This window comes from Galleria mellonella, unplaced genomic scaffold (genome assembly GCF_026898425.1).
Source record: "Galleria mellonella isolate WM207_F2 unplaced genomic scaffold, CSIRO_AGI_GalMel_v1 utg93, whole genome shotgun sequence".
NCBI lineage: Eukaryota > Metazoa > Arthropoda > Insecta > Lepidoptera > Pyralidae > Galleria > Galleria mellonella.
The window spans coordinates 574,405-589,429 of record NW_026442176.1 but is presented as its reverse complement, the minus strand read 5'-3'; the positions used below and the strand labels follow the sequence as shown (position 1 = coordinate 589,429).

The window sequence follows — 15,025 nt, the reverse complement described above, 5'->3', positions numbered from 1 at the left end:
TCGACAACCTGACCAGTCTCAATGTCCTCTTGTCCAATGTGGACGTCATATTCAGCGAAAAATTGAGCTAAATGAAGTAATAAATGTCCTGAATATTGTGGTTTTTTGGTTGGTGCCTGAGTATCAGTGATTAAAAAGTAGCGTTACGAGAATGTTCGATTATCCGGAGGACGAGTGTCCGTGGTATTACTTCGACGGTTCCTACAAAACGTTGCTCGGCGCTTGTCTAATAATATTTGGTTAGTATTAACGAATGGATGATCAGACACAAATAAGGACATTTTTAAGTTATGTCGAGGTAGAAATATCCTCTGAAAACTATCGATGTCTAAGACAAGGACATGGCTATTCATCACTTTCATTACATTAGCACGATGTGTGTCAGGAGGGGATAAAACTATAATTTTAAATTACTTATCTATATATTCTCTTTTCTTTTTATAAAAATGCAATAATTTAATATGATTCAGCAGTTAATTCTGTATAGGTCCAGTTTACATTTAGTACCTGAAAAGTTATTTGAACAAATTATTTTTTTTTGAAATGAACTAACACAAATGTCCAAAACTAAAATTAAGACAAGTATTTTAACAAACATAGCGTGATATCCCTGAAGTTGCAGGTATTAATATAGCTTGTGGAAAGTACTGGATGATATTACTGGATCATTACAGTCATTTAAAAATAGTAACGTTTAGTTATAATTTAATATAAATACTTTTACCTCGCCGTAATATCATTATTTTGACAGGTGTATTCGGGGTGCTGCTAAACGGTTGGCTGTTTGCCACGTTCATTCATAGCCACCTGCTCATATTCAAGAGTCATATACTAGTACTTAATCTCTGTTCTGCATCGCTCGGCAGGAATCTCTTAGGATTTCCATTTTCAGGAACATCAGCTCTAGCAAAAAGGTTAGTCTGGTTGATTATCAACCAAATGTTATAAAATAATTTGATAAATATCTCTAATTTGTTTATTCCATCTGAGAAAGCAGTTGTTAGCATATGTGTTTTTGTGAAATAATGTAATAATACTAAAAGTAGAAAATATATATATTATATATTTTCAATCCCTCCCATATAAATGTTATTAATTTTAAAGACATTAAAACTTACAGTAGTTGATATTGATAACTTTAAAGTAAATTTTTTTTTTTTTTAATTTTCATGTGACAGTGTAATATTGTTTTAGATGGTTATTTGGTCCAGCGTGTTGCCAACTATTTGCGTTTTTGAACCAATTCCTTGGCATTTTTCAAATGTACGCTTTATTCGCCATTGTATTAGAGAGATATTTGCAAGCAAAATTCTACAGACAAGGTTGGTTGTTTTTACTTCACATACAACAAATTAAATTTGTTTCAAATAAGGCCTATTTAAAGTATTGTATTTATAGATTTTCTAGTATTATAAAGAAATTTATTTAAGTAGATCTTTACGCCAGGACCCTTTTTGAGTAATTAGTAAATGGGCAGTCCATTTATCAATTAATAAACTTTAATCATTATGTAGTTGTTTATAGACATTATCTAATTTCGGTTAACTTTTTCTCAATTAAATAAAGTACATTTTTTTTGTGATTTACAGTATTTTATAAAAAGTACTAACTACGTACATATATGTTATTGTTTCAGAAAAATCCCTATATCTCCAAGTGTATTGGATACTGATTGGTGCGTGTTGGTTTAGTTCAGTAGTGTTCGCCACGCCGCCACTGTTTGGTTACGGATTGTACTCTTGTGATACTACGGGTACATCTTGCACTTTACTATGGCCGTCACTTGCATCAGGAATGAAACACATCGGCTTTAGTATACCATACGTCATAGTATGTGGAGTGGTTCCGATTATTGCAATGTCAGTTTAAAGTCTTCAAATTAAATATTATTTTGATTTTATATACGTGTTTATTAAGTGGATTATTTTTTTTTCAGTTTTTATTATATGGGAAAAGCTGTTCGACTTGAGAAAATATATTATAGAAGTGAACAGCAAAGGGAACAGAAGCGTCTTACAAAGGTAAAGAAAATCAAATGTGTACTATTACTTTACATAAAATACATTTCTAGTGGCGACATTTTTATAGCAAAATGTATGGAATTGACATATGGCGGTTATGTCTACCTAAGCAATTTTATATTTCTGTGTTTTTCTTCATTTCTCGAATAAATTACTTGAGTGGTTTAAATAGCAGTTGTATGAATACTTTTTAACTACAAACTTTAAGTAAAAGTTTGTACCTTTTTAATCTTCGTAAACTCTACTGTTGCTAGCAACAATATGTATTTTCTTCGGATGTACGTTTAAATTTGATAAGTGTCACCATCTAGTGTCATTGTAAAAAAAATTGTGATTGCATTCATACTAAACGATCACTCAGTGTATTTATTAATTAATGTATATTAGTTAAAACTTTGTGCAAATATGCCAATTTTTTTGTAACGAAAGTATTATACTCCATCAACTCTAAAGTTCACGCTCATTACTAGAACTTGAGGCTAAATTTAGATCCAGTGTTTTTGTATGACATTATGTACGTTTGTAGAAAATTTATATCATTTGCTAAAACGACATTACCTATGATATTTTGGAAAGGATTTGGTGTGGAGAGGGGTTGATTTAGTTATTGACTATTTTATTACTTACTTAACCAAGAGATAATATTATGGCAAATTGCAATGTTACAGAGTGCTCACGCACTGTGTGTTGCAACACTAGCGTTATGGATTCCAAGTGCTGTCCTAACAATATGGCAATGGGTACCTTTATTGGCATATGGGTACAGACCTCACGTACCCCCCGCTCTGGCACTCATAGCACCGATAGCTGCTGAGGTAAGCTTATTTGACATAAACTAGTAATCGTTGTTTATAGTCAAGAATGTCACAGAATGCTTTCCGCATTCTTTATACCACTTAACACTTATAATAATTAAGGTGCCAGTTCAGAATAGATTTGAATAATCCTTGTAGTTAATAGTGATTACTATGAATTTTTCTTGGAGCATAAAAATTTTAAGTTAAAAGTAAATAATAATTTATAACATTAAAATTAATAATGCTTTGAATAATATTGTTTTTTTTTACATAATATTTATATATGTTGTTACAGGCAGCAACCAGTATACCTGTTCTGTGCTACCTAATTTGTGACGACAGATTACGCGCTGCGCTCCTTGGGCGTATGCGTAGAAATTACGCGTTGCTGCACCCAGAACAAGCGAAACTTTTCAATAGTGCATAACCAGACAGAGTTACGTCTCCAGAAGACAAGACTGTGACCCCAAGAGGACGCGTTCCGCTCCCAGAAGACTGAACTTGAGGTTCCCCGGCCGTTGGAGGATTGTCAGATGAAATTGTAGTGATGGTCTAAACGAAATGTTGTATTATAATATCCTCTATGTTGTAATAAATAAGACATTTTTAATAATAAGCACATTATTTACCATTTTTTTTATTATGTCCTAAGCACGAATTGAATGTAGTAATCCATTTTAATTTTTCATTGAATCCACAGTTTTATTTTAAACTATAATTGAAACAAGTTATATTGTTCAGGACAATATAAAATAACAGAGCGTAACATAACTTGTTAGTAGTTGAACAGAAGATGTAATGTGAGATGCGTAGTATCTATGTATCTGAGGTAAGTATGGTCAAGCAAAGTATATTGTTATTCGTCGCCTGTAACGCACTAAAGATTGCTGCTTTTTTATTTAGTTAGTAATTTGTACAAAAAGTTTTATTGAACATCAACTGTCATTCAAAATGAGTAGTAGTCTACTTTTATATTTTCTTCTGGATGATAAGAAAGTTGTAGATCAATGCATTTGGAAGGATTATTACGATGAAAATTCAAGGTCTGTCCTTCATCAGGGATTAGCCTTTACAGGTAACGTAGTCTGTTCTTAAAGCTTTTAAAATTAATTATTGCAAATGATTGTTTTTAGATATGATAAATTAATTTCTTAGTAATTTAATTTATTCCATTCCGCGTTGCACTGTATGCGTATTTGAAGTGGATTGAGGAGATATACATAATGGAAAGGTGAAACAAAATAACTTTATGTAAATGTGAATACAAGGTGGGTCCAAGTCACAGTTAATTCGAGAAATGAACTTTTCTTAAATTGACTCAGGGCTGAATATTCGGGGTAAATCCCCTGATATTTGTTGTCTGGTTTTAAATCGTTTATTATTATAGTAAGTATTCATACCAGACACTTAGATACTTAGTAGAGTTGTGCAAAAATATTTTAAAATGTTATGTCAATTCAGTTGTAGAAAAATAGAACAAACTTGACAAACACAATTTTACTACAAACTTCTTTAAACGTTTATAAATAAATAATTTATATTTTAATGATGTTCTTTATTTTCAGGTTTAGTTTCATTGATACTGAATTGTTGGGTGAATATAGCTCTCGTTTCGTCAAGGTTATGGTATGACTTGAGTTATCGCAATCTAACAATCTTTACGGTGGTAGCAGGAGTGAGGAACGTAGTTGCAACTTTAGCCTATCTGCCTATGTTCAAGTATCTAGATAAGTAATATGTTTTTTATTAATTTATATTTTTTATTTGTAATTAAAATTATTTAAACAAAAAAAACCATAAAGCATACGTTATTTCACAGTCTAAACATAATCTACATGACCGCTACTTGGCCAGTTGTCTATAAAGACATAACTGTATTTATAACTAATTTAAAACGATTATTCGCTAATGAAATAACAATACAGAATTAGGGGTTTATTGTAAAAATGAATGCAATGTTCATTTATAATATGTTTTTTATTACAGCTGGTTCGAATTACAAATATTTTCTTGTATAATGTTCGCGCTCTATGAGACTTTCTTTGCTATACTAGAAGTTGAAAGTCTTAATCATGTTTGTATTGAGAGATTTGTTCTTGCTCGGTATACTGCTAATGGTAATATCATAGTTTTATATTTATTTACTTAAAGTTCATTTTTAATGATTTTAAAATATTTTTTTTGTATACATTATCAGGCAGTGAGGTCCATAAAGTATGAAAGTGAAACAATTCACTTTCGTTGCCATCATGAAATGTATACAATATATACGTACCTGTATATTAAGTGGCCGTGTGGTCCCGGCATATAACCCCTTCCTTTCCTGAGGATGTCGTAATAGGCGACTAAGGGAACTTAATAAAGTTTGGGCAGCAGCGTTCCTCTTAAAACATCTCTAAAAGCCTAACGGCGGTTGCCAACCCGCTTGCTAAGCATGAAAACTACTGCCAAAACTGGTTTATGTTTAGCAGTGGACAGTTAACGACTGAAATGATGATGATGATATTGAACATATTTTATGTCAATATAACGGTATTTAGTATTAAGAATAACATAGATTTTAACAAATATGGAGCATATTTTGCACTAATTAATTTATTGATAAATTATTAATTATTTTCAGATTGGCTGATACAGAAGAAACACTACTTACTGTATTTGTTTAGTTCATTGTTTTTTACTACTCTGTACACATATGCCCCTGTTTTTGGTTACGGGGGTTATTGGTATGATTTTACATGCAGTTCTTGCACTTTCGACATGATATTGCCCGAGGGCTATGAGAAATACGTCATCTTGATTATATTCTTTCTTCGAAGTATCAAGCCTGCAATAATGATGTAGGTATTTAAATAATTATTATTTAATTAAAGCATTTTATTGATTTCTATACGTATATAGGTTTATAAAACAGATTTTATTATGCGCCTATAAATATTGAAAAGGCTATTTATAGGAACACAGGTTGAGTGAACATGTGGTGACATATTTACTTACGTATATTAATATTATAGGTATAAATACAATGTAGTTAGTAAAAGTCTTTTTATTTTAGGGTTATGATGTTATTTTGGGCCCATTTACTGGAAAAGAGACATTCTAACAAAACCAGTGAAGGACAAATCCAGTTTACAAAGGTAAAATATTTAAATTCTTTCCAAAGTGTTGTAAACACTAAGCTCAAATATTTTAAGAATTTTCCAAAAAGCTATCATCTATCATGTCATAATGAGTGTGGAAAAATGGTACATAGAATCATTATCAAAATAGTTTCGAACTTCAAGGACACATAAAATAAAATTTAAAAGAATATATTGTTGTTCAATTGATAACCTTTTCTTCTTTTTGCCTCTCTATTGACTTTAATATCTCATATACTTGGTCTTTAACCACTGCATAAGTTAAGCTTATTTTTGTATGTACTTGTTTGTGGCATTGTAGGTTTCATATCGTCATGGTCGTAGAATACTGACGGATCGGGGGGAAGGGGTTGTTAGTAATGGAGACTGAGAATCCCATTGCTAGCAATATACCCAACCAGGTCGACCTCCTCGCGGTTCCCCCTGGAAACTATCATGATTAATTCCTGATGAAGTCATCATAATGGGCTAACTGGCCTGTTTTCATTCTCATCTATCACCCTTCACTGGTGCTCCGCCAGGGTATCCCGTTAGTGCAGGCGGGATTACCATACCATTTTCACCCATCACAAAAAAAAAATAAAAAAAATACTGACGGATCTGACGAAGATTACATATAAAGATCCGTCACTATTCTACGACTATGACGATATATTAAAGGATTAATTTAAAAGTATTTTTTGAAAACTGGTATAGTATACCACTTCAAAAATATAATCTTCCGACAACTCGATTGGAGGGGATTCGAGCCTGAATCTCTTAATACATATACGGAGATGCCATTCAAAATGTCTAGTTATGATTTAAGCCAGATTGTCATAGTCAGCTGCCTATTTAATTTTGTATTTTTTATAGAATGTCATAGTCATAACTACAGTGAACCTGCTCTGTTGGATGCCGATCGCTTTTATCCGAGGCCGGATATTGCTCCAGCAGCTATTAGTTAAGAACATACTGCCTATTAGTTCGTCACTGTATCTGACATTTATAAATTGTGCTATGTGGCTAAATTGGGTAAGAAATAGTCTTTTATATATGTTGCAGAGGAATGGGAATTGTGTGTATAGTTAGCGTTTTGTCATATCACAAAAATTTTTTTTTTCGTTCGCGTTTCCATTAAATATGTTTTAATACATTTTCGTAATTTACAATATAAAGGGCAATACAATATATACATATATTTGAATTGAAAATTGGCATGGACCAACAAGAGATTAAATTTTTAAATATTTTCCATTAAAAAAAGATTCATAAAAATCAGTTTCCAAATTGATCTTGTAAAATGAATGAAACTGTATTATGTTTTATTCATTTTACAAGATCAAGTTTTAAAGTAGATTTGAAGGGTGGGTTTTGATAGGGAAATTACAGGGTTGGGAGATATAACATCTTAGTTTTAAGAAATAGCAAGGCATTAGGTACTTTGGGCGTCACAGTGTATTCTGCGATGTTTCTGGTCAGCATCAGGATAAGCAATTTGAATTTAGGTGTAAGCAATGGTTCATCACTTTCCATCAGGTGAGCCATAAGCTTGTTTTCAATCTCCAGTTGCATGAAAAACTGTCACAGAATTTTTTTTAAACCACGCTTTTATTATTTTAATATAGTTTATTACGGTTTTTTATAAAGAATAATTGTAGTATTATTCATTTTTTTACAATTTCAAATTTTTTAATTTAATTAATTTTCAGCTGTCGCCAGCATTAACTGTTATTGCCCTATTCATAGTAGACACTCGACTGCGAAATGTTATGTGTAATTTGCATATGTGTGATGAACAAAAAAAGAATACTGAAGAAACTGATCACACGAAGTATCAATAAATTTTACTTTTACCACAGAATAATAATTACTTATTTATCTTTTACTTAAATATCAGTAAATATTTTATTAGATTAGATTTTAAAACAGTTCTGTATAGATTATCTTTTACTTGATATCTATCTATTTATCTACGGTTTAATTATATGTAAGGAGTACAGTAGCTTATTTATGTTAACCTTTCAAAGAAATGTAATTTAAAATTAATAAATTTGTTTGTATATTCTTTTGAAATATATTTTATTTGTGGTTTCTTTTTTATGAATGTCAACTATAAGATATTCAGTAGGACTGTATTAACTCGATTAGAAGTATTCTACTTGCTCATAAATTAATCTTTGCACTTCCTCCATTCTAATTAACTCTTTAACTTATTTTTACATCGCCTTCATTGCAATGAAGGTACAGAAAATCTTTACACAAGGGGATGCTACCCCCAAGGTAGTAGAAGTTATAAATATTCAAATATTTTAACAAAGTTACATAAGTTCGAGCACATTAAAAGGACTTTTTCCATGTTCCACTGAGAAGAATACAGCTAGCAAAACAGGCTCCTTTTCCACTCTGCTCAACGGTATCATGAGTCAGTATCCGGACTTGGATATATTAACTTGTAAACTTGTCGAGTGTCGCGGAATGGTAATAGATTATTTACAAAGTTTCCAGTGATAAAATTTTATTTTGTTTTGTATATTGTGATTTTTAAGCAAGAGAATTGGGAAAAGTGTCAAGCTCCCTTAGTTGGTAAATAATAAGTTTTTTCTAATGGAAGTAACTATACTTCCATGCCTGTTTTAGTTTGAAGGATGCCACTGAAAGATTTTGGGAACAGTAGGTACACAATGGTGGCCACCAAGGGTATTATGACTCTAATTATGTCCATTATTATTATTATTGAAAGACGGGATTTTTCAGGCAAACAAACCTGTGATACTGCGACCTTTCCATGATCTTTTGTGATCGTCTTTTTTTAAAGTTCGCTGCTAATTTCTAACAATGATAGGAGAATGTTTTTTGTAGCGATGTTGTTTATTTCCTCAGGAATGAATTATATCCATAGACGTAGTATAACTTGTTCACGTTTTGACAGACTAGCAATGCATGTTATCACTATAGTCCTCAGGAATGACAACACATTAAGTATACTATGAAAGTCACAGAGTATTTTGTCTATAGTATTAGGTCTATAGGAAACGATTACCATTTTTCATCACAATGACCGTCAGTTTGTAGAGTAAGAAAAATCAATTCCAGTCGTATAAATGAAGATACAGTTTAAGCATATGATTGGTTTGCATTAACATTTTCGTGTACTCGTATTTATATCGTATATATTATAAGTTGGTTGGATCGTGGATAGTGATTAGAAAAAAGGACGGAAGGTAATGGCTGTAATAAATTCCAATATATATTTCAATATTAGGTATACATATATGCATATTAACATCAATTTACAGTTATCGCATTAGATGCGCAAGAATTCAACAATATAAAACGAAGAGTCAAAGATTTGTACGAAGATATCTGTAATTAGTACAGTTCAATTGTTTGTTGTAAGATACAGTATGCATTACCTAATTCAGTCAAAGTATTTACATTATTATATAGTTTACGTATCAGTTTCTGAAAAATTATAGGATAAGGTTTATTCTACTGAACACAACGTGGAAATTAATAGCTAGAGCGCCAACTCTCGAGCTTCGAATAGATTAGACTTTAAGATTTGTAGTCTACCGAAAAATTCATAATAATAAAAGTACAAATATTTCTCAAGTAGATGTGGAAGGACGGAGAGTTGGCACTAAGCGAAAAATCTATATCTACTGTAAAAATAAATGAAAAAATCAATGTACTTTTAGTTTACTACATAGTTATTTAAACAGAGACTATGCTCCTGTTAAGATACGTTGGACCTCATCCATTCTACCAACGATTGGTCCACATTAAGGCCATTATAGAATCATACGTCGTCACATATTATAATGAATAGTATTTTTACCACATCTACTCAGAAAGCACATACTTTATTATAAACACTAAAAGCCGTCAGCTGTTCATTATTTATCCTTGAAATAGGATTGGATAAAAATAATGATTACTGTCTAAATTAACACACAACCACAACAGAAAATGCAGAAAAACGATTTTTTTTATTTAATTTTAAGTTAAGTCTTATGTATCCAAGATATCTAATGTTACAATAATCAAGTTTAATTCATTAAAGATTTCATTTAAATACGTTTTCCTTGTAGATGTAGCAAAAACTGTCACTAAGGAGAGAGCAAAGAATATTAATTTGAGCGAAATCCTGTGGTTCTTGCCATAAATGTATTCTCGTTAATATTCTTTTGCTTTCTCCCCTTGGTAAATAATATAGATACCTACTATTATTATATGATATACAATACATGTTATGTTTGAATAACATTGAATTTGTGGCACTTCGTGAAAATGTTAATAATTGATTAATTTTTTTAAAGAAGTTTAATTCTTCTTTGTGACATCAATTTGGGTCTTATAAAAACATTAGTTGTTAGATAAAATAGTAAGTAATATTAGCATGAGTATTTTCATGGTAATATTGTTTACACTTCCATACTCATTAGTTGCCAAAAGTGTATTGAATAGAACGTTCTTTACATTTAAAATTCGTTATTCGTATGCATTTAATTTACACAAATTTTATAATCAGCAATGCATTAAATTTAGTCAATATTATAATAAATAATATACTTATTATAATTATAATAATTAATATACCCAAATATAAATATAGATAAAACAGAAATTCCAGGGCAACAGTTGCTCTGGAAGAGTTTGTAATTAAATTTAAAAACTTTGGTGATTGGTTTCAAGAGAGAAATTTAATTTACTGGTTAAACAAACTCGAAAACAATTTCTCAAATACTATATAATAGAAGACACTATTCCTAAATGGTTTCCAACACCGTTAAGATACCGTTTTAGGTGTCATTTGTTTAATTAGATTAAACAATCACTATATTTACTTACATAATAAACAATAACACAAGATCTAGCTTTGCACTATATCTTTTTCAATATTCTGCTCAGTTTCACTTGTCTTAACATTCTTAATAACATTTTTTATTTTAAGACATATCGTCCATATACATTTTAAATTACTATTTTCACTAAGTGCACGTCAATATGTTATTAACACGAAATAGTAATTGGTATACTTTAAGCATGACAATTTTATCAGTTACCTTAACATTAAATACTTAAAATAGATATAGTATATAAATTTGTTTCAGTTCTTTGGGTAAAGTTGAACTATCGGCACTTCACAATTAAACTAATGTAGGAAATTAATGTTGTATTGCACCTTTTATCACTAAACGTTCATACACTCTCCACATTATCTCTGGAATGAGTTAGGTAGCTCTCATCAAAGCATTCACTCTTCACTAGTTTATTTACATGATCGTAACTATTATTGGTATAAAAATTATTCTCTTCTATTATTGTAGTATTATATACCCTGTCGCTATAGGTTTCATCCCCCGACGATGGTGCGGGGGAGGTGGAGGGACTGTTGAGTACAATGATGGGGTACTCTCTGATCCCTCGGGTCCCGGCCTGCTATATTTGCTCCATATCCGTTTCGTCAGCCCATCTTCTATTGTTATTTCGCTTTTCCAATACAGGAATGAAGAATAGGATGAGACCGCTTAAAGAGATCGTCCCTCCCGCTACGTAGAATCCAGGCGCGTATGAGTTTAGCGCATCGTACAGCCAGCCTGAAAATATGTATGCCAATATTGTAATAGCAGTTACGTTCTTAGTCTGGCCTACAGGTATAGTATTAAATAATTATGTTACAATCAGCGGTTGATAATCTCAGAATTATAAATAATACTCGTAGCTACTAGTTCACTTGTAAGTTTTTAGTGGCAACTACTGGTAAAACCTCCTCTTATGTGGGAGGGATGATGATGAATAAATTTTATTTTGGAATACTTCAAGACTTCATTATCTCATCATCAAGGTTGAAGCCTTTAACTGTTCACTATTAAACATAAGCCTCCCTTTGGGGAGTTTTCCCAGTAGTGGCTATGCTTGGCAGATGGATTTACAACGACAGCCTTTGGAGATGTTTTAGAAGGGACGCTGCTGCCCATTCCTTGCTTTATCTTAGTTGCCTCTTATTACATCCACGGGAAAGGTAAGGTTGGTCTATTCTATGCCGGGCCCACACGGCCACGACTACTTCAAGACTTATTACAAATTATAATATATTATTATTAGTAGGATATCTAACAGTAACGTACCAGCTAGAGGTGGACCTATGAGCGATGCTATGCCTTGAAATAGTAAAAGAAGTCCAAAGGCATTAGTGAGCTTTTCGAGACCCAGTAGATCTACAAGGACCACAGAAGTGAGGCCGACGTAGGCACCGATCGTGAATCCAAATACAGTTGCATATACTGCTAGACCCCAAAATTCCCAGCAAGCCATTGCCAATGCTGTACCTGTAATGTTTAAAAAAATTATAATAGTAAAAAAAGTGTTTTAACTTAGTACATTTAGATTGTATAACATTAGTATAGATAGATATGTTTTACTTACTAATCCCTGCGATTGTGAGACAAATATTGTAGGCCAATAAGCGGTTCACCCAAGGTTTATCACTGATGTATCCAAGAATAATTCTCCCAACTAAATTCGATGCACCAATTATAGATATCAAGTAAGCAGGATTTGTTACTTTCATCTTGTCACTCATAGGCACAATGTAAACATATGGAATATAGAATCCTATGCTAGTTAAGAAATTAGATAACGAAAATAAAACAAATATTGGATCTATTAAAAGAGAAAGATCTAGCATTTCGGATAAAGCTGCTTTCGATTCAGCAGAACATGGTAACCATCCGCATTTATCTTCTATTTCTTCTTTTGGTTCTCTTGGGAGTATTCTTTCTGGCGATGCAGCCCTGAATTTTGCTAAACTGTTCATACTCCCCTGATATAATACATCAGGTCTTTGCATAATGCCACTACCATGTTTTGATTGACTTTTAGACAATTTTTTTTGTTCGAGTGATTTATTTAGAGCTGGCTGCGAAAGTGTTAGTCGGGCCATATCATTATCTTCAACTTTTCCGTTAGCCCGAATAACGTTTTCTGTACTTTGAGATCTTTTTAAAGGGGAATTACTCGATTTAGGGAGCATTGGTTCGGTTACTGGTGTTCTTCGAATTTCAGGGACAGGGCGAAACATAAGTCCCAGGGGCACACAGTTGAGAATGAAGGCACCGATGATAGCCATTGCTCCACGCCAGCCATATTCTGAGATAAGAGCTGATGTGATTGGTGCAAATAAAAATGTGCCAAGTCCTGACCCGCAGACTGCTATGCCTGGAATTCAAATAAAAATTGAATTAAATAAACATGTTATAAGAATTATGTTTTATTCCACTAATAATGATCAATTATGGAATTTATTTTTAAATATTTATATAAAATTTAAATGTTTGGTATGTTTCAATAAGATGATAAACTTATATTAAGAAAATAAAGATTTAAAGGGAAAAATGATTTATGCATGATTATATATATAATACAAATACATTTAAAAAAAAACTAGAAATAAATCAATTTAAAAACTATTTTACCCACTAAAGAAGAACTTACCTGTAGCTAGACTCCTATAGCGTTCAAACCAGACAGTGACACTCACTATAGCGGGCAGGTATATTAGTCCGAAACCGAAACCAGCACCCACCCCAATTGTGAAGATTAAAGTAAGTACGTTTTCAGCATATGCTGATGCCACCACACACGTAGCAGACAGTAGCGCTCCAGCAACTGTTACTGCACGGCAACCCCAACGATTCACGAAGGAACTTGATATTGGACCTGAAATTGCCAATAATGTGTAGTTAGAGATGGAAGAGACAAAAAAGGTTATGAATATAATATTAGATTTGGAGGTCAATGGATAATTCATTATCGACAGTTGCCGATGTATTGGAAGTGTTATTTTTTGTCAAATATATTGGAATATACAATGAACCATCTCTCACTATGCCAGTCAGGATTGATTTGGTAATCGACGAAGTATCTGTTTTGTAGCATATGTTGTTATGTTTTAAACAAAAAAGTTGTCCAAAATTATCAGGAGTAGAGCCGAGTCGTAATAAATATATGGAGGGAAGGATTACTACTTAGGTATATCTAATAGGCCACCTACTTGTTTGCCATAAGTGCTTGGATGTTCAGTCAGTTTTGATTTTTTGAAAAAGTATATGTTATTGTAAAAAACAAATAAATTAAAATTTATTCATATCTTTGCGCAATAATAATGCAAATACTTTGGTGTTGCCTTACAACAACATCATTGATAATTCATATGTTTATAAGGAGTAATTAACGGTCAACTTAACATGATATGATTACATATAAACACACATGAAATAGCTATCTTTGTTTATATTTAACATTATGCCAGGCCAATTCAGTCATTTTCAGGTATTTCACCTGACACCGTAACTTGAGCGAAGTGATTGATGCGCAGTTGCGTTATTACATATAAAATCTTGTCTGCGCACCATTAATTTCGATCAAAATACATAGGTGCCAAGAGCTTATATTTGCTTGCGTTTTACATTAAGTGATTAGGTAACGTCAGACCTTTGTAATCCGTAGGGATTAACACATTTCACCATAAAGGTATTATAATCGTTTTATATAAGTACACATGTCAATCACAATAATTAATGGGCTATTCGTTATTTGTGTGGTCCAGATTCACTGAATCCTTGTTCGTAATTTGTAGTCCGGGGTAACAAACAAGGGATTGAGAGAATATAAATACATTTAGTTTTGACTGTCTGTGAGAAAAGACATATTGTTATCTTTTAGTTTTTATTTTATTCGTCACAACTGTGAAATTAATTATTTGGTGAAATAATGTAATTTTAGATAAAGTATGATGTTGGAGATAATTTAAAATTTCGGTAAAAATAGTAAAGAGACACATATCATATTGTTGTCATATTATATATAAGAAATTACGGAAATACTGGCTATCACTTTTGTTATAGATATATTTAATAAAAAAAAATATGAAAGTAGAATATGGCTGCACACGAGGCTCATTGTGGGTCTCATGAAAATAGCCTCCACAACTTATTTATTAGTAGTTACGTATATTGATTTACATTTTGACCTAAAAACATAAGAAAGATAATGTTATTCCGTTTATCAGTAAGACTTTGAA

The 15,025-nt window shown here is 31.9% G+C and overlaps 3 protein-coding genes across 6 annotated transcripts in view; 2 read left to right on the top strand and 1 right to left on the bottom strand.

The window, feature by feature from the left end:
- LOC113517076 (visual pigment-like receptor peropsin) lies at window positions 1-3,533 on the top strand. Of its 2 annotated transcripts, XR_008253755.1 has the most exons (8): window positions 1-239; window positions 752-914; window positions 1,195-1,322; window positions 1,637-1,859; window positions 1,937-2,021; window positions 2,690-2,836; window positions 3,114-3,359; window positions 3,519-3,533. XR_008253755.1 is itself a non-coding variant. In XM_026901619.3 (7 exons), the coding sequence occupies exons 1-7, from the start codon at window positions 152-154 to the stop codon at window positions 3,243-3,245; spliced, it is 966 nt and encodes a 321-aa protein (XP_026757420.1). In that variant the 5' UTR covers window positions 1-151; the 3' UTR covers window positions 3,246-3,492. The 2 variants fall into 2 exon arrangements, 1 of the variants encoding a protein (XP_026757420.1); XM_026901619.3 differs by lacking the exon at window positions 3,519-3,533 and having other exon boundaries at window positions 3,114-3,492.
- A 122-nt stretch (window positions 3,534-3,655) lies between these two features.
- On the top strand, window positions 3,656-8,017 carry LOC116412800 (rhodopsin-like). Of its 2 annotated transcripts, none has more exons than XM_052902602.1 (7): window positions 3,656-3,893; window positions 4,384-4,537; window positions 4,805-4,935; window positions 5,442-5,658; window positions 5,874-5,955; window positions 6,814-6,972; window positions 7,650-8,017. In XM_052902602.1, exons 1-7 carry the CDS (start codon window positions 3,770-3,772, stop codon window positions 7,779-7,781), a joined length of 999 nt encoding a protein of 332 aa, XP_052758562.1. In that variant the 5' UTR covers window positions 3,656-3,769; the 3' UTR covers window positions 7,782-8,017. The 2 variants fall into 2 exon arrangements, with proteins under 2 accessions (XP_052758562.1, XP_031763908.2); XM_031908048.2 differs by having other exon boundaries at window positions 3,657-3,893; window positions 4,384-4,549.
- Window positions 8,018-9,162: 1,145 nt separating this feature from the next.
- The window catches only part of LOC113516666 (monocarboxylate transporter 12), a 59,471-nt gene continuing 53,608 nt past the window's right edge, over window positions 9,163-15,025 (bottom strand). For both annotated transcript variants that reach the window (XM_052902601.1, XM_026901121.3), the window contains exons 4-7: window positions 13,438-13,662; window positions 12,370-13,161; window positions 12,072-12,272; window positions 9,163-11,540 (exon numbers count right to left, since the gene is read on the bottom strand). In XM_052902601.1, the coding sequence (XP_052758561.1) occupies window positions 11,383-11,540; window positions 12,072-12,272; window positions 12,370-13,161; window positions 13,438-13,662 (1,376 nt within the window). In that variant the 3' untranslated portion in view covers window positions 9,163-11,382. The remainder of the gene's footprint in view (window positions 11,541-12,071; window positions 12,273-12,369; window positions 13,162-13,437; window positions 13,663-15,025) is intronic.